This window comes from Trematomus bernacchii, unplaced genomic scaffold (genome assembly GCF_902827165.1).
Source record: "Trematomus bernacchii unplaced genomic scaffold, fTreBer1.1, whole genome shotgun sequence".
Taxonomy (NCBI): Eukaryota; Metazoa; Chordata; class Actinopteri; order Perciformes; family Nototheniidae; genus Trematomus; species Trematomus bernacchii.
This window is the reverse complement of record NW_022987582.1, coordinates 1,204,122-1,230,528: the sequence shown is the minus strand read 5'-3', so window position 1 is coordinate 1,230,528 and position 26,407 is coordinate 1,204,122. Positions and strand designations below refer to the sequence as shown.

Below are 26,407 nucleotides of genomic sequence, written 5' to 3'. Positions count from 1 at the left end.
CCGGTTCCGGGTCTTGAAACAGTAACGTCGTGTGAACGGCGCGACCAAACAGAAACTTTTACAGAAAACTTAAGCATTTTTTAGTTATTTACGCTACCGAAACCTGCTTGTTTCTATTTAAAGTATACAACGTAAACCCGATAGAGGATAAAGGCAGACTCGAAAGGTTTGTAACTCTTTATTGAGCAGTTATTTGCTGATTGTTAGTGGTTCGCAGACAGCACTATGCTAACATTAATTAGCATTTAACGTTAGCCGAGAAGTTGTGGCGGTTGTGATTGATTTATGTTGATTGTGTTGCTCATGTTAGCACATTTTCAGCCAGTCGACCCACAAACTACTGCATGATTTAGACTGTTTGTGTGTATACATATAATTATTGGATTGGATGTTTGTGTAAGTGGATGAGTGAGAGCGGATGTATGGTGTCCAGGGCATGCGTGTTCTGATATACCTACATTGTTTATGATTGGTCAAGGCTATATTTTACACTACAAAAGAACGAAGGGAGATGTTTCAACTCCAGTTTGAATGGTAAAACACTGTTCAACCACTGTGGAGATTTAAATGTCAAAATTCAAGAAAGCTGTCTTGCATGCACATTTTATTATAGCATAGTCTACAGCGGTAAGCTATAAACTGTAACTAGTGTTGAACAATCAAAATTACATTCCTGACAACCATAAACCGTTTGAAAGATCTCCTTGATGCGTCATATTAAATGTATACTGATCAGGACTCTTGGAGTAGACACATGTTGCTGTTGTTATTATGTAGCCCTGTTAAGGACTGCATGAAGACTCAAAGAGGGTTAGAGTTCATGGAGAAATAGGCTGATTATTTTGTTGATCAGCATTAACAAACAATTGTTATATATCGTAAATGTTGCAATGTTGTAGGATTGGACGATGTCTCTTCCCAAGCGGGAGGTGGAGGAGCTGAGGCCATGGGTGGAGCGGACTGTGAAGAAGGTGCTTGGTTTCTCAGAGCCCACAGTGGTTACTGCTGCTTTGCACTGTGTTGGAAAGGGACTCGACAAACGAAAGACCATAGGTAACTGTATTGACCTTTTTCATTCCTAATGTGTTTTATCCAGATACTTGAAGATTTAATCAATATAGAATTATGACTTGTTTCCTTTAACACTTAACTACAGAGGTTAAAATAATTAAGACAATGATCTCAGGACTCCTACATTTGTGCACATTTGTTGACTCTCATTCCCACCTCAGACCAGCTGCGCCCCTTCCTTGATGACTCGGCCGGAGGTTTTGTGGAGCGTCTTTTTGAAGCTTTGGAGGAAAGCCGCAGTGCACGTGGCCACAAAGGATCAGGAGAAAAACACCGCAAGAGAGACCTCAAGGTAAGCAATCAATTTCCCTTGAATTAGCTAAATCTGCATAATCCCAAAATACAAAATTTGATTAATAGAAATAGAAATGACAGTCACCACCTCATTTATATGAGCTGTTATGAAAGTGAGAAAATCTGAGAATGTCTGTACACATGCATAGTTTGATTCCTCTCAAAACTCTGTGTCGAGATTATTGACAAAAACATAATCATATTTGATAAATATATATTTAATCGTATAAGTAGACATAGTGTATCAACAATGTGGTTTAATGATGACATGTGATATTGTTGTTTCTCATTTGGCTGGTTGGTCTCAGGATGTATTTGGTGATGAATCTGAGCCGGTTGCAGTGCGAGAAACTCCAGAGATAGTAGATGTGCCAGCTCCAAAGAGGAAACGCGTCCCCCGCTTCGAGGAGGTGGAGGAGCCCGAGGTCATTCCTGCACCTCCAGCCGAGAGCCCGGGCATGCTCACCAAGATGCAGGTATAAGATTATCTTCTTATGACTGTTAGGATTATACCTGAACAAGTTGTTTTTATTCAATTTGAATTATTTTTCATCTACTAACCTCTTCTCTGTACTGTTAGATTAAACAGATGATGGAAGCAGCCACAAAACAGATTGAGGAGAGGAAGAAACAGCTGAGCTTTACCTCTCCAATCCCAGTTGCACATGTAAATACCATTTTCCTTGTTTACTTGAAGACTTAAAAACAAGTATAAGTAATTTCCAACAATGCATTCAGTTTGACATTGTTGTTATTTCTCATTGATTTTAGTGGTTTTCTCTTGTCACACCATTGTAGCAGATGGAAATCCCTCCAGTCTCTCGGCTTCTCGGCAACTCTGCTGCTGCAGCTGGAGGCGGGGGCTCATCCATCGCCCCCTCCCAGGCTGCCAGCTTCATGAATGACGCCATCGAGAAGGCCCGCAAGGCTGCTGAGCTCCAGGCCCGCATCCAGTCCCAGTTGGCCATGAAACCTGGTATCCTCGGAGCCCTGGGTAACACTGGCGCTCACAACATGGTGGCACTAGCTAATCTTCATGCCATGGGAATTGCCCCACCGTGAGTAATGGGACAGTATTTGGGTTTTTAAACTCTACTTTGAAAATAAAAAACATTTGTTAATGTGACACTGTAAAATAGACTGCTTTCTCTGTGTGTCTCTTTTATAGAAAAGTAGAAATCAAGGAGATAAACAAGCCAACACCTCTTATTCTTGACGACCTGGGAAGAACTGTGGATGCTAGTGGCAAAGAGATTGAACTCACACACCGCATGCCTACTTTGAAAGGTAAGTTCAACCTTGTCTAATACCTGTGCACACACACTCTTTATTTCTTGATTTCATGTTCTTCAATGCATTTTCCTCTGCTGTGTAGCAAACATTCGAGCTGTAAAGAGGGAGCAGTTCCGTCAGCAGCTGAAGGAGAAGCCTGGGGAGGATTTGGAGTCAACGTCCTATTTTGACCAGCGTGTCAATATTACACCGGCTATTCGTGCTCGAAGGGGCTTCAAATTCCATGACCAGGGGCGCTTCGAGAAGATTGCTCAGAGAATAAGAACTAAGGTCGGTCTTAACTCCAAAACACTCTCATATCAGCCGTGTTCTCGTTTTTTTTGTAAAGGACATACAATTAAAAAAAAAAAAAAATGTTTGTCCCTCTTTGCACTGACCTCACCAGGCCCAGTTGGAAAGGTTGCAGAATGAGATTGCCCAGGCAGCAAAGAAGACTGGAATCCAGGCATCCACCAAGCTGGCACTAATCGCCCCCAGGAAAGACATGGGAATCGGAGAGGTGCCCAACATCGAGTGGTGGGACTCCTACATCACGCCCAACAATGTAGACATGTAAGAAACTGCAGCTATCCTAAGAACTTTGTAAGGTTAAATGTTACTGCTGTGTTTTCTCATTCAAGTTGTACCTTCAATCTACTGCAGTTAACTGACATGATTTCCCCCCTTATCTTATTAAGATCATCCGACACAGCATTTGAAGAGATGGAGCTCTTCGGTGTGACCAATCTTGTAGAGCATCCTGCCCAAATTAACTCTCCAGGTGAGTGTATGAAAGGTGAAAATAAGGCAGTTGAATGTGCTATCAACCAATGCTGTCCCATCATGGGGTGGCAGTTCACTCTAAGCCAGTGGTTCTCAACTGGTGGGTCGGGGACCCGTTTTGAATGGGTCGCAGATGTGTGAGTGAAGAAAAATAAATTCTTTTTTTGTTTGTGGAAAAAAGTCAAACTTTTATTTTGAAGGCCCGATTTTCTAACGCTGTGCATGCAGTAGGTGTTGGACTGGATGTACCGAAGACCATCAACGGTTTTTATGTTTTTTTTAGTCTTCTGGCCAATCAGAATCAAGATTGTTGCCGGAAGTCCCCACGGAGAATAACTTTGCGGTAGATCTATTCTTTATACATCCATGGGTACAACTTCAGATAAAAATGAACACATAATGAAATACGACCCCCAGTTTGATGATTGACAGGTCACAGAACAATGGGAGCTATCTACCCTTACCCACAATTTAAAGTCATTCACACAGACTCTCTCTTTGCTCTTCTCTCTGTGTGGAGCAGCAAGTTCAGCTGTCAGAACAAAGTGAAAAACAAACAATGGCATAAAATATTATTAATATGTCGGGTAGTAATAGATTTATTTATTTTCTTCTCAGAGTGTACCAGAATGCGTAGTTTATATGTTAGTATTTCTTAAAAATCTCCTGGGGGAGAATAGACCCCAGACCCCCTTCTGGGGATGGGTTTTCAGCATGTGTGCCTTTTTATGTTATACAGTTCAGTTTTGATTCCATCATCTTGTTAAACCTTTTTTTAAAGCATACTTTAGTTCTGTGAAGGGATATGAGGGATATATGCCCTGTACTTCACTTTAATTAATATTGTATGCTGAAAAGCGTATAAATTACAGCACGACTTTTTGTTGAATAGATAGATAGATAGATAGATCGTACTTTATTGATCCCAAATTGGGAAATTGTTTTTGTTACAGCAGCATAAAAGGCATTTTACAATAAAACAAAATATACAAGAATAGAAATAAAATAAAATAAAATATAAAATAAAATATAAAATATACATGTCAAAATACAAAATAGAAAATATACATACAGATATTATATATATATATATATATATATATATATATATATATATATATATATATATATATATATATATATATATATATATATATATATATATATTCAAAATATATGAAATAAAATAAATAGATTTGAGTGGTTCAAAATTTCGGGTCGCGATTTATTGACAAAGGAAAAAGTGGGTCCCGAGGCCTGACCAGTTGCGAACCACTGCTCTAAGCGATAACAAATTGTTTCAGACTACATAAAAATCCGAAAAAATTGCAATGTAAAAAAGTATACAATTGATGTCGCTCAGTAGTGTGTTTGTTTGTGTGTGTGATACATTTTCCCTGAGCAAACCATTGAAGGGGCATGCTCTAATATTTGATTGAACATTATACACCTTTACCCTGACTGGAAGCAAATACAACTCCTTTAAACAAAATATTTATTTCAATTGTTAGAATATATAAATGTATATATGTCTTTAAAAAAAAGAATTGTCCCTCAGTTGATACAGATAAGTCGGTAACGTTGGGAGTTTACCTCACAAAGAAAGAACAGAAGAAACTGAGAAGACAGACACGAAGGGAGGGACAAAAAGAAGTTCAAGAGAAGGTTCGTCTGGGGCTGATGCCTCCACCAGAACCAAAAGGTACCCACACACAGGATTACTGTTATAAAAAACGTTTGATAATTAATACTCTCCAGAATGTAACTGATGTTTTCCTTTATTTCACTAGTGCGCATCTCCAACCTGATGAGAGTGCTGGGGATGGAGGCAGTCCAGGATCCCACGAAGGTTGAAGCCCACGTCAGAGCGCAGATGGCCAAGAGACAAAAGTGAGTTGATATGTTTAGCTCCACACAGCTTCACTCTCTCCTCATTTCCCCAATAATCCATTGTAACATTGTGTGATCAAAACAGTACCTTTTCTTGAAGGTTTTCTAATATTTTCCTCCTCTTTGCAGGGCTCACGAGGATGCCAACTCAGCCCGAAAGCTCACATCAGAGCAGAGGAAAGAGAAGACGGTCAAGAGGTTAAAAGAAGACCTCACTGATGGTGTTCACATTGCAGTGTACAGGTGCGCATCTGCAGCAACAGACCAAATACTGTTTTTAGTACATTGTGCAATTTGTGTTGCAGAATAGAAGTTTGTCTAATTCAGATGTATTGCCTTCCCTGTACAGGATCCGTTACCTGCAAAATCCTGCCAAGAAGTTTAAAGTGGAGGCCAACGCCAACCAGCTGTACCTGACAGGCACAGTGGTTCTGCACAGAGACGTCAATCTGGTCGTGGTGGAAGGAGGTGAGGCAACTCGGACCTGTCAATGCAAATAAATAAATAGTCCCCTTTAAAAAATCTAATTTTTCAGGTTGTATTTTTCCTCAGACTTTACGCTATATTTATCCATTAAAATGTTGGAATGTTTTTGTTTGCTGTTTATAATTGTCTCAAAGCTTTTTATTGTTTAGTCTTGCATTTGGTTTGCATTTCTCTCTTACCGCTAGAGACATGAAAGAAGAGTTGGAAGATTTGAAAAAAAGCATTTGATTATTTTGACTTAAAGGTGGGGTAGGTAATTTTGGAGAAAGCAGCTCGAGTGCGCTAGAATTTGAAAATACACAGCCGGAAAAAATCTGCCACTTCCTTACAGAGCCCCTCCTCCAACACACACGAACGCGCACATGACCAATGAGGGCACGAGATAAGTTTGTGCACAGATGGAAGGCTGACAGGCAGGTAGGCCATCCAGTTATTTTAGCCGAGCCGGCTAAAATGATTGGTCGTGCTTTTTACAGTACTACGGCTTCCACAGATGACATTTTTTTATGGATTTTTTGTCAAAGCACTTAAGATATTCATTGTTATCGGGATGTTAAGAGCATTCCATGGAATATAACAAAAAGTGTATCTCGAGCCGGTTTCTCAAACTTACCTACCCCACCTTTAAATACAATTCTTAGGTAATTCACAACATTTGAGTGAATAATCAGTTCATCAGAAGTATTTTCAATTTCATTAGGAAACTTATTGAAGTTATCATTGCATTTCGCAAGGATCTGTACTAAACAAATGTTTCTCTCTCCTCCTTTAAGGCCCTAAATCCCAGAAAAAGTTCAAGAGGCTGATGATGCACAGAATCAAATGGGTGGAGCACAACAGTAAAAGAGAAGGTAAGAGTAGCTTGACTTAATGTTGTGTGCTGGTTGTTGTGCCTTTGTTCTTTTTTTAAGGAAAACTAAACTCTTTACCACTGTTTCTCCATTAGGACTTGATGGTGATGATGATGCAAAAAGAAACAACAAGTGCTGGTTGATTTGGGAAGTAAGTGTTCACAAAATCTTATACAACTTAAATATAGATCTTTTTTTTATTGTATTCAATTCTAATGGTTCATCTTGGATCTCCAGGGCACAGCTAAAGAGCGCAACTTTAAGGGGGAGATGAAGTTCAAGCAGTGCCCGACAGAGAACATGGCCAGAGAACACTTCAAGAAACACGGCACAGAACAGTACTGGGATCTCGCTCTCAGCCAGAGTGTGTTGGACGGCACAGACGACTGAAACCTCCATAACTGAACCTGAACCTGAACCTTCTACAAGCCCCCGGATCCCCGGCCTCACAGCCGGTCAGCCCTCACTGCTGACCGGCTGCCTTCAAATGAGGACATACAGACTTAATCAAGAGACGTGAACATAGCAAAAGGCGGAACAATAAACCTGTGTGGATGTGTCTGCAAGAATGTGTGACAGATGAGTGAGTGTGTTTATGCCTGCGTCGATGTTCATCTCTTTGTTGGTAGGCTATTCTGTCAGCTATTGTGATGTCTGTTATTGAATACAATCTGACAGATTGCACTGTGTGATGTAAATCACTTACCTAAGGCTTTTTTGTGATGATGAGCAATGTTGTCAGATTATGTTTTGACTTTTGTGATGAAGTCCCCCTGAAAATATTCTTTTGAGTCAAAGCATTTACTACAAACCACTCCATCAATGAATTACAATACTGCTATTGTAATAACACATGTAGAGTAAACCAATGCAACTAGATGTTAAACCTGGAAGGAGTCATGGGTAATGTAACTACATTGTCATACAAGTACAACCTATTGAGTCATTACAGGTACATTTCACAGAATGTAAAGTTAAAAATCCCTGTTTTTGTTGTTTTTTTTAAATGTTTTTGAGAAACAAACAAATTTGACTCAGCTGTAACTTCTTTTCTCTAACGTTACAGTCACAGCCTTGAATAAACAACGTTCAACCGACTCCTGCCTCTTCTTTCCGCTAGTTTGAATCAAGCCAATCATATTTAATTTGACATTTAAGTTTTATAATTATCAAGTTATATTCTGTACATACCTCATTAACAAAGCCCACTGCCACCTATCCTCAGCCACTCCATATACACTGCATTGTATTAATGCACACTATGCGAACTACATTTCGTTTTTATTTCTTTCTTTTAAGTACTGTCAGTCCTTCACAACCCTCTGAATAATGTGCACATTTGTATGCAAAGCTATCTCTTGTAATGTCTGCACAGCTCTCCACTTTTCGTAGCAGTAATGCACATATTTTATTTCAGTATTCCTAGTATTTTATCATATAAGAATAGTCGTTTTGATTTATTTTTGAATATTATTTTTTGTTGGTCGTTTTTCTTCCAGTTTATCTTTAACTAACTTTGTTTGATGTATAGGCCTATACATCAAGGCAAATTCCTCGTATGTGTAAACCTACTTGGTGATAAATCTGGTCTGATTGTGATTTATAAATGCAGTCAGCAATGCGTTTAAAATAAAAGTGCAACATGGGGGCGTGTTGTTTTCCCCGTCCTGCTCGCGTTAGCTCCTTCATGCGCAGCACCAGCCGACAGACTAAAAGATGGCGGCTGGTTCAGGGGCTGCAGGAGCCCGCAGCTCCAACGCTGGTCTGGAAGGGTCTTTGGACCGACGGTTTCAAGGAGTTTCCAACACTATGGAGTCAATACAAGGACTTTCAAACTGGTGCATTGAAAACAAGAAGCACCACAGCCTGGTCGTTCGCTACTGGATGAAGTGGCTCAAGAAATGTGAGTAGCTGAGCCTAAATCCGCTAGCTTAGCTCACTTAAGCTAATTCTAATGCATTTCTGCGTTGACCGTGATCAGCTTGCCAAATTCAGCTACTGGTGATAGCTTTGCGAGAAGTGCAATGCACTGCTTTATAGATGCATTCAGTTTTAAAACGTGTAATCGATGTTTTCAATAAAGACATGTGTTGCAATCGTGGCTTAAAAATAGTCACTAATGTTAGCTAAGCTAATGCTACCCATGGTCTCACTAATGGCACTGTTTACAGTTGGGCCTCCCGGGGTTCATGCTGTTTTTTTCAAGAATAATTGCCATGCACCACACTGCTTATCTCAAAGGACGGATTCTGGAGATAAATGTTGTAGAAGGTGTTTAGTTTGATTGTATTACATATCAGTTTTAGTCGGGGTGGTATAGTTTAAGATGTGTGCAAGTTCAATAATGGTCGTCTAACATGCATGATTGTTGAAGCGACCAAGTGGCTGATAGTTTAAGTAAATATTTTAAAAGGGTGAAGGGAAAGTGCACTATTACTGAAATATGCATTTGTTTTAAGCATTAGACGATCAACCTCAGGTTCCAGGAGCTAAAAACGATGTCACGTTGTAATTAAAGTAGTGATACACTTGACAGCAGTACCATTTCATATTTTTTCAAACTTTTCCCACGTATTGTTACATTGGTTTCTTACCTACTGTTTGAATGTAACTACGTACAATTACTCAAGTACTTTACTTGGGTAGAGTTTTGAAGATTTGGTTGAATACTGCATTGTATCTTTCACCAAATATTGGAAGGCAATACTTTATATTTTACTCCATAGCATTTATTTTTCAACATTAGTTAATAACAACTTTGCAAATTTAGATGAATACAACATACGAGTAAATTAAGAAGTATCATGATAGATTAACCCTGCACTAACGGCACTTTTTTCTTTAAATAGGCTATTTTGATGCTAATACTTTACTACAGGGAATTTCTTTGAGTGCATACTTCTATTTGTGGCACAGTCTTTTGTTGTTGTTGTTGTTGTGTTATACCACTGCCTGCTGAATATACTTAAAATATCAAACTGTTTTTAGTTATAGGTTTATCAGTATAGGTTTTTACTAACCACCATTTTGACCTGGTGTTTGAGTGCGTAGAGTAATCGATAAGGAAAAAATAACTGTCATTTTGAAAGCCCCCAAAGTTGCCATTGTCTAAAATGGGGTCTTTGAATTAGTTAATTAAATGTACTACATTTGTAAAGCCACTGAACTGCTGTCATGTATTTAGCTTGTGCCTCTAAACAGATTATAGTATAATCCATTTATCGCTTGTTTTGTGAAATCACAGGTAGTATCTGTTGCTTTGGTATTCTTAAGTACTGAATAGTATTTCTGTTGTTGCGATTAGGATTTATTATACAATCTTATTACTTCTAATTTCAGTATGTATTCAGTTATCTTATAGCAGGTGTAGAGAAATGTGCATGGCTTCCAACCTTACACCAGTTTTTATAATATCACAAAAATCGTTTACAATTTTCTAGAGAATTATTTTGATACTGGTTTTTGCGGATTGTGGCCAGAACAACAAATGTTTCGCTCTAACCGTTGATTTTGGTGAATGCAGGACTTACTGAATGTTGTATCTGCTTTATTTAAGTATTATTTATAATTTGAGCATCTATATTGGTTTCGATAGTGAGACATTTGAAGAATTTTCGAATGAAATGTCGCAAAACTTGGTCTGTTGGTTTTTCCTCTTAATAATTGTCAGACTAGGACCTACTGAAACCGTTGAATCTTTTTTTATTTAGTCATCACTTGCAGGTTTTTCAAAAGTTAAGATTCTCATCTGATTTTGGAAAGAAATGCTAGTTGGAACGTTATTTAATTTGGAGAATTTATCATAGCTGTAAGGCTATACACCTTGGTTACTTTGTTACACATTGTGTTTGAAGCAGGATTTTTTAATATTTATTGGAATGCATTGCTTTTGTTTCATGATGCAGATTTGTTGTTTTTGTATGTATTGAAGCAAAGACATTGATCATAACCTCTTACAGAAACATTTACATATATGCCAGAGTCACCATTGTTCATACAGCTGAATTCTTGAGAATGGAAGAGTTGATTGAAAAATAGTGTAAGATGAAGGACAGAAATTACTAAAAACTTTGACCTTTAAAGGGGGAATCCACATTATTACTTTAATTGTCTTAAAGTTGAAGTTGATTGCATATGTTGGCTGCAGGAACAACATCAGAACATTTATTTTTCTATGATTGTACCCTGCATATCTTTTATAGGCTTCAATCCTAACATTTAGAGATATTAATTATAAATGATCCATAGTTTCAAGTTAAATCGCCAGTGTCTGTCGAATCATCATGTGGATTTTCTTATCAGTGCACATCACTGCCTGCAGAGCACAGCATGATGAAAGCTGACGGCACACAGGGAATGACTGCTCTGCTCTGCTGAGCTGTTGTTTCTCAGGGAGAGCGCTGCCAACCAACCCAGAGTCAATCTTTCTGGCTGTACGCTAGGACATGTTTGGTTCGAGCTAAAAAAAATAACGCTATAAAGTAGGTTCATTTTGAGTAAAGAGAATCTATGCTAATCTCATATATTTATTTTGTTTAACAGCAGCAGATGTACATTAGTTTGCATTCATTTTAGTAAGGTATGTCATATTTTATTGTTTGAGAATAGTTATGGTGCATATTAAGAAAGAGACCTAAAAGCTCTTTGATATAAAAAGCAGTGCAGATGTACAGTATGGGAGAGTGGCAGAAATTAAATGCTTGCAGTCACTTTAAGCACCACTGTGTGTCAAACATAGTGTTTATATTGTCTTTGTAGCATAGGTTGTGTTTTTTAAACTCAAGTCTAAATCGTAATTATTGGTATCAGAGCTTGTCAAATAGAAGTGCTTATTTCATTGGATAATAAACGTGTTCAAATGTTAAGTGTTTAGAAATGTAAAATCTTTTATTCAGTGATAAACGGAGATAATGAGATGCAACCTTGTATGTATCCAGTCTATGGGTGCAATAATTTGTTGATCAATGAAAATATTATATTCAATCCTATTATTATGTTAAAGGTCCCATGTCATGCTTTTCCGGTTATTACCCGTCCCCTTGTGTGTTATGAAGGTTTGTATGCATGTAAACGGTCTGCAAAGTAACAAACCCCCAAAGTACACCCTGTAGCGAGTAAAACTCTAACACAGAAAATACCTGTCTATGCTGCCCCAGAACGCCTTGTTGGAGATTTCTCTTTTTCTTCCTGGGTACAGTGACGTGCCCATACCCAAGTGGAGCCGTTACGTTACGTCCGCGGAGCCGTTACGTTGGTCCAAATGGACCAATCCGCAGACTTCCTCACACACACACACACTCAATCTTTTCTCAGCCGCAGCTCAGCCGATTTCTCCTCCCTGAGACGGCGGGACGCGGCGAGGCTGTGAGTCTGTGTGTGAGCACACACACAAACTCCAAGCCAGGCTGCGTGTGTGCGCTCGGGCTGGTTTCGGGCTGGGTTTCGCTGTGTATCGCTGTCTCGCAAACGGCCACTGCGCTCACAGGGAGGGGGGGGGCAGGAGCTCCAACAAGCCGTTTAGGACAGAGAGTGAATACACATACTATACAGAGATGCTGTATGAGAAACCAATGTGAGTTTGGAAAATTGCACAATATAAATCTATTTTAGTATACCTCAACAATGGAATTATGATCAGTAGAAATGGCCATGACATGGGACCTTTTAAATTGACTGTATTTGGGTTTATGAACTGAAAAAAATACATTTAAAGGCAAATTGTGACCTTGGACATTTTATAAATTCAAACTATTTAATCTAGAAAATAGCTGACTGATAATCAATAATTCCAATTACTGAAAGTTGCAGCCCTATGTATAACATTTACTGATAGTTATAGAAGTTATTATTATATTCTCTACCAAAATTAGTTTTTTGTCAAAAGGGATTAAAATAATTTAAAAAAAAGTGATTTTGTATATCATCTTTGACATTATTGGGCAAAAGCTATATTTAGGTAACTAACTTTTTTATTATATTATTCATCAAAGAAAATAAACAACACGATATTATATCACAGTCTTACTTTTTTAAATTTTTTATATATATATATATAAAAAACCCTCTTTTAAGTTTCTGCTCTAAAAGGCTTTGGCATGACATTTTTATCTCCTCTAATAACAATGAGAAAAACAGATTATAGGTTTTTTCCAGCACGTTTGCTTCAGCAGCAAAATAATCTTTTAACTATTGGCACATACTCTTTTTGTAATGAATTATACTTTTAATGTCGGAATCTTAAGAGGTTAAAGTTGATGCCGTCCATGGCTAACTCAAGACACTTTTCATTGTTTGGATGTTTTCCATGGTGGCTTTTATGTAATTCATAAGTTTGTGACTTTTACACACTGTTTCAGAGTTTAATGTGTTTTGAGGATCTTACCGCGTGTTTATCAGAGCTGTCTCCCTTTTCAAGTGATGAATGCAGTGTGTTGGGATCTGTATGTGCATGAGTGTGTGTTGACTTTGAGTAGGGACATGTTGTTCAAAGGTACATTCATATTGAAGTGGCACAACGCATGCAACCCCTTTGTATTAGTTATGGCATTAATGGGATTTGATTTAGTCAAAAATAAAATAAATCAAAACCAGCCCATGTATTACTTTAAAGAAACCTCTTTTTAGAAATGTGTATTTGTTAAAAAAATTCAGAGTTTTACGAATTAGTGTTAAAACTAATATCACAGTAAAACACAATATTATTGTGCTTAGTTTGAAGAGCATATTTGCCTTTTTTCCGTATATTTTGATATGATATATTTAATTACATTAACTTCCCTGGATAACCCTTTATCTTTTAGACTAAATGAGATGCTAATCTCTGCTAAAATGTAACAAAATGGGATCTAGAAAGATTTAGACCTTTTATAGTTGTTGCTCCAAAACCGTTAATAGCAGAACTATAAAAAGCAGTAGAAATCATCGTATCCTTGCCAGTGTTGTATTTCTTTTAGAAATGGAAATATATAACTGATATTAATACTAAAGTAAGACTGTAAGAAACACGTTTCTGGGTGAATGAATAATCGTACAAAAACAGGCACACTCTTTTGCCTTCAGTTTTTCTGTGTTATTATTATTCACTGAGACTAGTTTAATTTATGAGAGTACTTGAAGGCATTTAAATGAAACACAAGTGACATTGAAGAGCTGATTTTATTGGATGATATTCATTCATGTGACGGATGCATGTGTATCGGTGTATTTCAGGCTGTGTATACAACACAAGTTGTCACTGTGACAAGGTTTTGACCGTTAACATTATTCAATGTTAATATTATAGCCTGCTTGATACTGAGTAAAATATATATATTTTAAATGTACTTGGTGGTACAGAGTTATTTGTATTAACTTTAACGCATGTTTAACGGTCTAGTTTTTAAATGCATACTGAGCAGGACACTTTACAAATCAGCTATGTGATGCATCATTACTTGTTCTAAATTAACACAAACAGTATTTGGGTTATTCCTGTATTGCAATAACTTGTTCGTTATCCTCCAAACATAAAATACCAATGTAAATTGATCATGAGTTATTCCTTAAAGAGGTTTGCTACTTGTATGACACACTTGATGTTTTTTATCCATTTTTTAAAATCTGCGATGCTAAGGGCGGCCGAAACCTGAAGCTTTGGCTTTTTGGAATGACGATACATATCTAATGTTAAAAACAGCACATTGGACCTTGAGAAACTAGGATGGATTTGGTTTTTACTATTTTCTAACTTTTAATAGACCAAGCGATTAATTTATTAATCTAAAAAATAATGGGCACTTCAATTGATGATGAAAGTGATCTGCAACCCCTTCTTCAGCTATAAAATAATCTGCTTATTAATACCAATCAACTTGAAAGTGTTCTGGTCAGGAAAATGTTATCCCTGAATATCTGAATCGGCCACATAATGCTAATAAACTTTATACATGTTTAATTATTTCTAAGATTAGGAAGCCCTGGGAATCTAATCCTTTATTCTTTGTTTTGTTTGTTCAGCTGACAACCCTCATCGCTTGAATCTCTTCTACGTTGCAAACGATGTGATACAGAACTGCAAGAGAAAGAACGCTATCGTCTTTCGTGCGTCCTTTGCAGAGGTCCTTCCCAACGCTGCTCAGTTCATCAGGTGAGTACAGTTTTTATTCAGCTGTAGTATTGGACCAACATAACTCAAATGTCCGAGCTGCAAGTAAGAAATGCTAAATCTTCTCGTGTTTAAAATAAATCGTCTTGTGTTTCCATTTTGCATTATTTTCAGAGATCCGAAGGTCCGCAAGTCAGTGGAGAGGATTTTTACGATTTGGGAGGAGAGGAGCGTGTATCCCGAGGAGGTCATTGCCGGGTTTAAGGCTGGCATAAACAAAAAGGAAAAGGAGCGAGAGAAGCAGAAGGAAAAAGAGAAAGAAAGGAAGAAGGAAAAGGAGAAGCAGAAAGAAAAGGAAAAGGAAAAAGAAAAGGAGAAAGAAAAAGAGACGCCCCCGGCAACTGGTCAGTAGTGGTCATGTTATAAAATCAAAAGTTTAATAACTTCCTAAAATTGGCATAATCCTTTATTTTAACATTTTGAACAGTTGCAATTATGGTTGTATGTTAATACGTTTTTTACCTCTTATTGTGTAGCCCCAGCCAACACCAAAGCTGCCCTGAAGTCCAAGATCTTAGCGGAGTTCACCGTGAGTCTTGTTTCTTAGGTTGCGTTCGAATACTCCAAAAAAATAGCTCCTAAGTTCTAACCCTATCGTCTATCCCTTGACCTCTGTGTGAAACGTCACGGGGTTAAGGGATAGTGGATAGGAGAATTCAAAAGGATTTAGGAGAAGAGACTGCGGCACTTTAGAGAATCCGACTGCACTTTCACTATCCGACGTGTTTATGATGCGCCAGCGGAGGTCATAAATGTGCGCCTGCTGCTGTGGGGAAACTATGGAAACTACAGTTTTCTATACAGCGGACTACAACATGGATGTTTAATAAGAACGAGGGACTACTGTAAACTCATCTAGAGACTCTGCACCGTGCTCTGATGCTGTTGTTTTATGCTTTATGAACAGGGACAACAGAGAAACATATTCTTCATGACCAAAGTTGGAATTGAAATAAAAAAGGAAAGTGAAACTTATGCTCGTCACCCTCTCCCTCCGGTCCACATTAATACAAATGATCCCAATACGTATAATTGTATGAAAAGATCTTAAAATCAATACAAATGTATTTATTATAAACGTTAGTCCTTAACATCTATCACTGTGTATATCACCATTCAAACATCTTTTAAAAGTTGAACAAACCCCACACAGCTCAGTAAAGACTGTGAAATGTTGACTTTATTTGATCATTTCAGTAAAAACTAACGTTCATATTTCTCTTTTTGATTATAATACTGATGAACGTTCAAAACAAAGCACTTTGGCAACTCACCACATACGTTTTAAAATGCTTAAGAAGCACCGTAACTTTCATGATATCATTTCTCGTTCATAATCGGTTGTTTCCGTGAACGGCCGACTGTTGTGTGACGGCAAATGCTGCGGCCGCAAGGCATTGTGGGGCAGCATTTTCTCCTCTCCTCTCGGTGAGGGAGGTCCAGTGGTTCCTAAGCTAAAGGAGGTTATAAAGGAAGTTTGAAACCTCCTTTCCTTTCATTTAGAGAATTCGAACGGCACTTATCATGGCTGCCACTGAGGGACTTCCGGGTCATTTCACTCCGTTAGAAAGGTTCCTAAGCTAAATGGACTATTCGAATGCAACCATGGTGTTGTCCTGCATTACTTTGTCTTTCATGTTGTGTTTAACCGTCTAAAACATTTGAAATACTGTCAATAATTTCTTTGCATTCTTTCTTTTCCAGCCCCAGTCCCTCATCGATCAGTTGTCGAAATATAAGCAGGTGGTTGCAGAAGAGGAGTTCAGGGAGAACCAGCTGGCAGCTCTCAGGGTGGACGTCTGCAGCACAGAGGCTCTCAAGAGACTGAAAGGTCAGAGGTCACTGGGCCCATTTCTGCATCATCACACACACTCATTGTCCTTTGTACTGTATGTATTAGACCACATCAGTGGTTCTCAAAGTGGGGGGCGCAGAGGCATGACAGGGGGGGCGCGAGAGACCAGGAGGAAAAATGGTTCCCCACGTCAAGCTACCCCACAGCACCCCCAAAATAAATCTCTGAGCCTGACTATTTGTGTTGGGGGGGCCCGACTTTTTTTTTTCTCCAAAGGGGGGGCCTGACAGAAAAAGTTTGAGAACCACTGGACCACATACAGACTTGTCACTTGATGTGTCCTCTTCAGGTCAAGTGCAGGAATTAACACAACCCAGTAGAGGTGTAGCAGTGAGAATATTTCTTCCACAGATATTTGCTGCTGAGATATATTATATTTGCTGCTGAGATATATTATATTTGCTGCTGAGATATATTATATTCTGATGCATTGAGCACCAGCTCATTTATTTAATAAATATGTCAACAGAAGTCATTACAAAGGTTTTTTGCACTGGCTCTGTAGTTTCCTAGTAGTTTGATTACCTAAATGCAGATAAATCAGCCAGACTTATTTTTTTTCATTTATTTTAGTCATACTTTAAAGTGATTTTAAGATGCAACGATTGCAATTTTAGTAGCTGATTTCAATTTTTTACAAAGCCTATTAGTGATGGTACAAACAAAAACGTGTGTAACCTTTCTTTAATAGAAAATTATAGAGGTGCAGGGATGCTTTTTGCAGAAGCGGCATTGGCAATGAGTTGATATATATTACGGTCTCAAGAGGTTACCGAGGTTTCTCTCAATCAAGCGAGAAAGTCTGAACACTATTCAAGAATCGTTCACGATGTCTTGGATGAACCATATGAAATATGTATAAACCTTTTTTTTTACTTTTTGCTTGTTCATTAACTGTGTCCTATTCCAGACAAGGCTGGAGGGAACAAGTTTGCGACGGACTTTGAGGAAGGCAGTCTGAAGCTGCAGGAGTTTGTGGGCTTCATGGAGACAGAGCTGACGACAGGGACTCCTCTGCTGGAAGCTTTGGGAAATGCAGACATTTTCTACGAGATGCAGTACAAGGAGGTTAAGATCGTGGCCAATGTAAGTGTTCCGATCCCCTTTCAGAGAGATTGCTATGCCAAAATCATGATTTTGTTTCTGTGGATTGAAGTTAACAGTGATTCAGCAAAACATTATAGGTACTTGATTCATGGTAAATTGCACATTTTCTCTGTTTAATGGAAAATGCATTATCGAAAATGGTGACCCAGACATCTTTCATTGTTCCTGGTATCCTTTGGGAAAATGATCTCACAAATTGTTCCTAAAAATAATCGTTCTTATATCTCCCATTTTATTCCTCCCTTCTCTTTCTGACAACTTCCAGGCGTACAATGCCTTTGCCAACCGTGTGGCTAGTCTTAAAAGGAAACTGGATTCCCTCAAGTCGACTCTACCTGGATCTGAGGACTCTCCCATCCCCTCCCCCTCAGAAGACGCCCCCTCTCCCACCGGCTCTGACTCCCCCTTCATGGGACTGGGGTCCATCAGGGCCCAGGTGGACCCAGAGCTGGATGGCAAGGCCATGGATGAAGGAGAGAATGCCAATGACAGCAGAGACATGGAGGACATGGAGGACATGGAGGACATGGAGGACATGGAAGACATGGAACTGTCTGATGAAGAGGCTGACGCTGCCACAGCAGAGGGTCAGTGGGTCAATAATAGTCTTTCCCATGTAGTCAGTCAACTTTATTGTCAATCTTCCAGTTTGTGTGTACAGACATAGAGATCGAAATATCGTTTCCCACAATCCCGAATATAAAAATACAAATATGTATATCCTATGGATCAACAGACACATTTATACATATGCACATATTAAGATAAAAAACACAACAATCAATATATACAAAATAACAGTCATTTCAATACCTTTGGGAATGTACATTAGTGCAAGATTGTCCATAGCAGCGTAAAAAAGTGTCTGATGTAGATCCATATGTGGCTGCCCAGTTGTGATTCAGATTTGTCAATATATCGGCTTTTGATTATATTTACTAGCAGGTGACAAGAAGGACAATCCGTCCACTGCTGTTGCAAAGTCAGATGCACCATCAAAGCTTCCCTCCACACCGACGAAGGCTCCGAAGACCATCACCACTGCTACTGCCACAGCAACCCCATTGACTCCCACCTCTGCTGCTGCTCAAAGCGCCGCAGTAACCACAATGGGAGTCAATCTGGACAAGGTGGACCTGGGGAAGATCAGCTCCATTCTGAGCTCCCTCACATCTGCCATGAAGAATACAGGTGTGTTCAAGGGCTGGGTGAAGATGAGTGTTATGGCGCCTTTCCACTGCAGGGCCTCGCACGGCTTAGTACGGTATAGTTAGACCTTGGTAGGCCAGGCTCACTTTATGCTGCGTTTCCATTACAGTTTAGTAGCTGGGGCAGTAACTATAGTAACGCATTGTAGGCGGAGCCGTGACGTCATCTTCAATGCGAAACACAAAACAAACATCAGCCGTTAGCTGTTAGCACTCAGAGCTCACAGCTCCTCATATCTGTTCAGAAACTAGACAAAAGTTAAACAAGTACACACCACAAACTGCCTGTGTCATGGCGAATACAGTCGCTGGTTCATTTATGTCTGTATAGGCCGTTGTTGTGAGTGTGGACGGTCGGAGCATATACTGCGTTAGCTTAGCCAATCTCCATTCAGAAAACACGCATTTTAAAAGGTTTTTCGCCTGCCGTCTGTCTGCAGACTTGTCAAAGCATTAATTCATGGTTTTTACTAACCGGTATCAGTATGTTGTTACTTCGGCATCATTTTGAAACGGGTATTACAATTAAATCACGGTAAAATATGTTCATTTTGTTGTAGTTGTAGCCACGATTTTGGAGGGCCAGAAAAACTGTGAAAAAGTACCCGTTAGCCGGAACTACCCCTAGTGGAAACGCAACAAAAAACGTGCCGGGTTTGGCATGGCACGCTTAAACCGAGCTACGCGCTGCAGTGGAAATGCGCCATTATACTGATCAGAACCTGCAACGAAATGTAACATGGTCATGTCCAAAGAAAAGTACAAATGAATTAGTATTTGCTCTTTCTGGGCCTCGAGGAGATGTGTCGCTATCTGAAATCGGTGTTCCTCCACAGTAGCATCAAAGGGTTTGTACAGTAATTAAAAAAATATATATACAAGAAATTGTACAATGACCACTACATAATTCATGTTTTAAGGTGGTTAATATTTGACTGTCTATTAGTTTGAAATAACTAATAACTTATACATTAAATTAATATACAATGCCATATTCAAACTGTCTGAAACTGTACAAATAAATGGGTATTAGGTATGCGGTATTGTATAAATTATTAAGGACCCTTTGGTTGTAGTAATAGAGTTGAAATACTTTAACAATGTATGTAGCACAGGGAAATTTAGTTTGGATTATTGTTTGATTTAACTCGGAATTTCTGCGCTTCCCTTTTTTAAACCTATTATTTTCTGTCTTTAAAATGTCTCCAGCAGCTAGCTCCTCACCTCGCCCGTCTCCAGGAACCCCCACCACTCCTTCTGGCCAACCAGCAGCCTCCAAAGCGACCTCTTCGAGCCCTCACCTGGCGAGCATCCTGTCACGAGTTGACATCACACCTGAAGGCATACTCAATGCTCTGACTAAAACAAACACACCAGGTAAGACGCATGTAGAAAACACACTAATACATTCCCTTTTAATGAAAGAATGTACATAAACAATAACTAATATGTCACTTTTTCTTTGTCATCTCTTTTGTCTCTGGCTCCCCACCTGCAGGTTTGTCCTCTCTCCTGCAGAGTGTGTCAAACAACTCCTCTGCTACTCCCACCCGAACCTCCCCAGAATCCTCAGCAGTTAAAACCCTGCTCTCCCCCACCACCCCAAAAGCAAAACCCACCATAGGGAACAGCCTCAAAAGAGACACACCTGGGAGGAGCAGAGATTGGGAGAAAGAGAGGAAGCTGTCTCCTCCCCCTCCTCCGCCCCCTCCTCGTACCTCAGCTCCCTCTGTCTCCCCCCCCAGCCTGGAATCAAAAATCAACAGTTTCCTGCAGGGTAACCCCGGCTTCAGTCTCGCCCTGGGTGATGGCAGTCCCGACGGGGTGGACGGGACCCCGGTGAGAGACGAGGCCGCTGGCACCCCCACCCAGGACGAGATCATGGACACACCTGGGAGTGTGCCAGAGTCTTTAGGGTCATCTGGAGGTCATACCCTCTCACCCACAGCCTACCGCAGTGAACCCTGGGACGCTGTGATCACCCCGTCAGGGAGCAGCAGCAATGGAGACTTTCTGAGCTCCTCCTCCTCCTCTCGGTATGGAGCTGACAAAAAGGGGGCCACAAAATCAAAGGACGATGCAGTGAGGAAGCAGGTCTCCTCTTCTCCCAGTAGTGACATGAAGGGTAAGAAAGATGGACACCAGCTGAAGATCATGGGAAACAACAGAGGAAACGGTGAACGGAAACACTCAGCAGGCTCTCGTAGGGCCAGCAGCGGGTCGGAGGAGGGGGGGAAACGAGAGGGTCCTGAGTCTCCGGGGGGGAAGGGGAAGGAGGGCCAGTACCATCGCATTGAGACTCTAGTGTCCCCCTGCACTGAAGGGGCTCCGATCCAAACTCTCGGCTACTCGAACCGCCCCCACGCCGGGGAGCGCATCAAGACGGTGGAGAGCATCCGCCTGATTGTCCGAGACTCCCGGCGGGGGGGAGTGGCCGGCGCTCGACCAGGGGGAGCGATGTGGTACGAGGAGGAGGAATACATGGACGCTCAGTCTCCCTCCCCCCACGACGGCCCACCTCCTCTTAACATTGGAAACGACGACATGAGCCCCTCCATGCCTCCTCCCCCTCCTCACCTCCTCCACCAACATCTCCACCCTCCTCCGTCCCACCCCCACGCACACCCTCCTCCTTTCCAAATGCCCTACCACCCCGAGAACATCCAGTCTCCTCCCCCCTCCCATCTCCACCAGCATCCTCCCCCGTCCCATTTTTTCGGCCCTCCTCCACCCATCCCCAGACCCCCTCCGCCTCCCATACCCCAGCGCCCTTCCCCTCCACCTTCCCACCATTCTGTGCCCTCTGCAGTCATGGTAGGGGGAGTGTTGGTCCCTATCGACCGTCCCCTTTCTCTCCCCCTCCCACTGAGACCTGAAGGTGTAGAGCGAGGTGGAATGGGGCCCAGAGGAAACAAAATGCCCCCCCCACCCCTCATGTCCTCGTTGCTAGGTGAGCCCCCCAAGCTGCCCCGTCCTGGTACAGTTAAAGAGCCTTTTGGCCCCCGCCATGCCCCCCTCCTGCACCGCCCAGGTGTTCCTCTTCCCTTGCTGGGCCGAGTGAAGGAGCCTCTCAATCTACCTCTTCCTCCCCCCTCTCCCACATGCTCTACACCCTCTCCCTCCACCCCCAATCCCCCTGCACTCGACTCCCACCCCCCTCGCCACCCTGCTCACTCCTCTGGCCCTCCCACCAGTCCTCCAGCTCATTCCCGCAACCACACCTCCAACCCCGTTCCCCTGCTTAACTTACCCCCGATTCTCCCAGTTTCCCTCCAACAGAGACCTATGCAGCGAGGCCGAACCCCCTCTCAGCAGTTTAACCAGGACCGACCCCGGGGGGGATATCGAGGGGGCAAGCGGCAGGGTCCTCCATTCACAGGTGGTCCCTTCCATTCGCAGAAGAGACCCTTCCTACCCCCACGATACTGAAGTGGTCGTCTATCACATGCTGAATGAGAAGTGAAGCGCCCTGCCCTGAAGAGCAGAGTGTGTGTTAGCCCTGCTGGTATGAGCCTAGATACCGTTACTCTGTTAATTAGCTTGAATTAAAACTACCTTAGGTTGTGTGTAAATGGCTGATTTAATCTTTATGCTTCAGCTAGGTAGCCAGCCAGTCTTCTTACACTGTACAGTGCAGCTTTGAGGTTAGCAGTTACATAGTGTTGTGTCACAACCTTCAATCTTTCCCTCCTTTTTTATCCATTTCTCCAACTCCTGTCTAACACAAAAAAACACAGATAGTTCAAGCAGATATTAAACTTTATTTAGTTTGGAGCTTGCCTGCCTGTGTGATTGTTGAGTTAACTGAGAGATAGAGCAGGGGAGAGAGAGAGAGAGAGAGAGAGATGTATGGGTCTAAGTTTGACATTTTGGGAAATAGGCTTATTTGTCTCTAACTGAAGGCTGTATGAGAAGATCAAAACCACTCTCACATCTGTGCAGTAAATTAAAAGCTAGAGCTTAGCATGACAACTGGAAATGGGGACAGCTACCCTGGATCTGCCTGAAGGTCAATAAGCCATCTTTTACCACCTCTAACGCTAATGTTTAATCTGTACAAAATGTCAAATTATTTGTAATGGGGGTTATATGTGAGACAATTTCATGGCAACAAGACTTCAGGAAGTCACAGCCCATGGCCACAAGACATTATTATTTAGTTACCTTCAGACAGAAACGGGCTAACTGTGCCCCTGATTCTGCATCTTATTTAACACCCAGATAATGTCATCTGACAAAGCCAATAACCATATTTCCTAAAGTGTCCAATTATTCCTTAAAAATTATAAATAGTTTCCAAATGAATATCTCCATTCATGAGTGTGTGGCTGTGTGCTGTGTGTGCTAACATGGTGTTTCTCATTAGAAGTGATGAGACTGGTTCTGCAGCTTTTGTTCCTGCTGTAAATAATATTGTTCTCTTGCTCGACCTTTTTCACCCTCCCATCTCTCCCACTGTATATTTCTAAACTTGTAAATATAAAATCTGAGATGACACAGCTTTTTTTCTTTTCAAGCTCTTATTTCTGTTAATGAGGACAATGATGGTCATTTTTTAACCCCGTCTTTACTGTGATTGAGGCCTCGGCTAAGCTTTAGCTTCAGAAGAATTTCTCTGCAGTATCTGTCGCACCTTTCTGTCCTCCTTTTGAAACCACCATGCAGAAGAGGAGGGTGAAGATAATTATGTATTTTTATTTCAACATACTTGTCTGCCTATGCGGGCTTCACATTAGACTGAGTCATGAAGACCCTCGGTAGTGGATGGCGGGTGGGGGGGAGGTTTTTCAGTTCTGAAACACACTCTTGCTAGGCTTCATCATGTACTGACTTGAATAAAATCCAGAGTTTCAATTCAACTGGGGGGGGGAGGTTTTATTTGGTCACTAATTATCACTTGAATTGCGCTGTTGTAATTTTTTTGCGCTGTACAGCTGATTTCTGAGAATTTGTTTTCATATATTTACATAGCTGCTGCCATTCTCATAGTGCATAAGTATTATTTTTTGGCATGGTATTTTTCTAATAGATTTAGCAATTTCCCGTTTGCAACAGCGCCCACAGGTGGCATTAGGGGGCGAAAACATATGAGCTAATAAGGGTTGTTTTGAAAATGGTTTATTTAAATACTCCAGTTATTATGGCCCCTTCCTCTGTTTTTTTCTTTGCTAATTTCATGCTTTTGCCCTCAAACCCCTGTGCTTATCTTGTGCTCACAATGGCTTTGTTCATAAACACTTGTGCCCCTCTCAACACTTCTGAGGGTAAAAAAAAAAGGGGCACAATGGCAGTAATCCTCCTTCTTTTACAGGAGTTACTGCCGTAATGCTTCCCTCTGTTCTACACTGATGTAGTTTCCCTCCCCAGTGAGAGGTGCATGGTGGGAACTGCTGCTCAAAGCCTTGTGTGTCCTGTGTTTTGTGTGATCATGGAGTTTGTGGTCTCTCCTGTGCTCATTTACAGTTCATCAAGAAACACTGAGCACCCCATGAAGTTAGATACATTGTAAAAATGTAACCATGAAGAGCATATCTGTCACTACAGTGTTGGCAGATCATCAGAGTCCGATGTGTCATTGAATGTTATACAAGTCTGTTACCACCTTCTGTAAACTGTCTGTCTTTTATCTCATCGAAACAGCTAAATATCCAATCAGTTTGGTGTGTTCATGATGCACAGCGAGAAAGCTAGATGTATTGTTCCCTCACTAAGCAGCTACCAAGTTCCACATTTTCAATTGTTTCTGTAAATAACCCCATTCTGTTAACTCTATGACAAATTACGTTTGAAACTGACTGAAGATGTGACGAAGATGATGGTCTGTGAATATTTGCTAAGTTGAATTTCTGCTGTTCTCATCAATGATGCTATTACACAGGTCTTTGAGTGTCCAATCCTTTCTGGTGTGATGAACATGCACTCATTATATTTTTGGAACAGTTAAAATATGCATAGCTGTATACAGCTTCTTATTTTTTTTTAAATCTTTTTTTACACAAAGCACATTGACGAATCCATACGGGAGACAACATTTTTTTAGTGCTTTCATTGAGTTGGTTTTTCCTCAAGTTTTAAGAAAACCCCTCATTTTGTTTCTGGTGGCACCGTTGACTGTAAGCAGTTGGGGCACCATTTAAATTAACAATGGAGGCGATTTCCTGTTTGCTCTGACTTTCTCCTTTTGCAAAATCCTCAACCTTTTTTTGATTGTTGCTAAACATATTTGCACTACAATGCACTGTTTGAGATCCACATTTTAGAAATGCCAATTTGTGACACTATTGAGTTCAGCTTTAGCCTTACATATTGACTATTGTGGTACATTGGCTCCATTTACAGATTTCACTTAATACATTGTGACACAGAAACAGCTTGATGACCCACTTCCAGTGAACTAAGCAATGGCTGTACACTTTCATAACATGTTTTAATCTTAAAATGTCAGCATTCATGATGCTGCAGCATATTTTAAGCTACACCAGACATTTAAAGAAAAAAACGTCATGGTGGCCTCTGTGCCCCTATTCCACAGTAACCAGTTGCTGATAGTTAATTGTACAGACAAGTTAGGGCTTTATTGTGAAATACTTTTATCATTAGGCAAATGCATCGGCTCTCATTTGTATTGTTATCTGACAAAGGCCACCCTCTGCTTGTTTTCTCACACCAAACCTCTACACACAAACTAGTATAACGTCTAGTGTATTTCATGTACATAGTGAAAATAATGGCAAATAGTGAAGGGTCCCACGTTTAAACATCCATAAAGAGTTTAACTATAATCGGTTCCAGTAAAACTGTCTGGAAGTGGCCAGTTAACAGTGGATAGTCAGATAAAAACGTAAGAGCTTTCTGAATGCACGGTATTTTTATACAATTAGATGCTTAAATGTATTTTAACATTGATAATAGTTGGTATTTTTGACTGAAGATGGAACATAAACCTCTTGAAAGTCATTTAGCTCCCCTTAGTGGCAGTTAAGTGGTATTTCAGCTCTTACTCCAGGTCAATGACAGACCTCCATCATGCACTGCTGTTACTGCAGTGCCTCTTGTGCTGTGCTTATTCTTCCAAAAATGTTGAAAGCTCAAATTGATTATCTTCCCATGTCAGATTTAAGTTAATAATTAACCTAGCTATAGCAGTCCACCTGACAGTCTTTACTTCAAGATACTATTGAATGATTAATGCATGTAGTTAACATTTCTTAACTTTTTACATTGCGTCTTTTGTTGTTCTACTATCCGCTGGGAAGGCTTAACATGATGTAGATTGCTTTCTTACGGGGTATATATAAACTGTATTGAGTAAGACTTATTCGATTTAGTAATTGATCTCAAATGCATCGGGCGCTAACCAGGCTTTTAATGCAGCTGTAGTTATCAGGCGGGGTTTAAAGCAAAGTGCGCAGCTCCGTAATGGAGCATCGACTGTGCTGTTCAGCCT

The 26,407-nt window shown here is 40.5% G+C and overlaps 2 protein-coding genes across 3 annotated transcripts; both read left to right on the top strand.

The window, feature by feature from the left end:
* On the top strand, window positions 1–7,744 carry prpf3 (PRP3 pre-mRNA processing factor 3 homolog (yeast)). 2 transcript variants are annotated; one of them, XM_034127335.1, is made up of 17 exons: window positions 1–166; window positions 900–1,053; window positions 1,233–1,363; window positions 1,674–1,841; window positions 1,946–2,032; window positions 2,167–2,423; window positions 2,534–2,652; window positions 2,741–2,928; window positions 3,044–3,210; window positions 3,336–3,418; window positions 4,979–5,122; window positions 5,211–5,310; window positions 5,440–5,553; window positions 5,660–5,778; window positions 6,570–6,647; window positions 6,743–6,798; window positions 6,885–7,744. In XM_034127335.1, the coding sequence occupies exons 2-17, from the start codon at window positions 909–911 to the stop codon at window positions 7,035–7,037; spliced, it is 2,109 nt and encodes a 702-aa protein (XP_033983226.1). In that variant the 5' UTR covers window positions 1–166; window positions 900–908; the 3' UTR covers window positions 7,038–7,744. The 2 variants fall into 2 exon arrangements, with proteins under 2 accessions (XP_033983226.1, XP_033983225.1); XM_034127334.1 differs by having other exon boundaries at window positions 2,164–2,423.
* Window positions 7,745–8,353: 609 nt separating this feature from the next.
* Window positions 8,354–24,932, top strand: rprd2b (regulation of nuclear pre-mRNA domain containing 2b). Its single transcript, XM_034127332.1, has 10 exons — window positions 8,354–8,550; window positions 14,643–14,772; window positions 14,905–15,134; window positions 15,267–15,319; window positions 16,495–16,621; window positions 17,556–17,731; window positions 18,018–18,339; window positions 18,695–18,943; window positions 20,170–20,337; window positions 20,459–24,932. Exons 1-10 carry the CDS (start codon window positions 8,364–8,366, stop codon window positions 22,387–22,389), a joined length of 3,573 nt encoding a protein of 1,190 aa, XP_033983223.1. The 5' UTR covers window positions 8,354–8,363; the 3' UTR covers window positions 22,390–24,932.
* Window positions 24,933–26,407: the final 1,475 nt, after the last annotated feature.

What these genes read in the sequence shown, in the direction of transcription:
- prpf3 (XM_034127334.1), top strand. Translation starts at nt 909, where the DNA reads ATGTCTCTTCCCAAGCGGGAGGTGGAGGAGCTGAGGCCATGGGTGGAG. An exon ending in CCGCATGCCTACTTTGAAAG is followed by an intron (nt 2,653 to 2,740) that starts GTAAGTTCAACC and finishes TCTGCTGTGTAG; the next exon opens with CAAACATTCGAGCTGTAAAG. An exon ending in TCTGGTCGTGGTGGAAGGAG is followed by an intron (nt 5,779 to 6,569) that starts GTGAGGCAACTC and finishes TCCTCCTTTAAG; the next exon opens with GCCCTAAATCCCAGAAAAAG.
- rprd2b (XM_034127332.1), top strand. Translation starts at nt 8,364, where the DNA reads ATGGCGGCTGGTTCAGGGGCTGCAGGAGCCCGCAGCTCCAACGCTGGT. An exon ending in AGGTTAAGATCGTGGCCAAT is followed by an intron (nt 17,732 to 18,017) that starts GTAAGTGTTCCG and finishes GACAACTTCCAG; the next exon opens with GCGTACAATGCCTTTGCCAA. An exon ending in GACTAAAACAAACACACCAG is followed by an intron (nt 20,338 to 20,458) that starts GTAAGACGCATG and finishes CCCCACCTGCAG; the next exon opens with GTTTGTCCTCTCTCCTGCAG.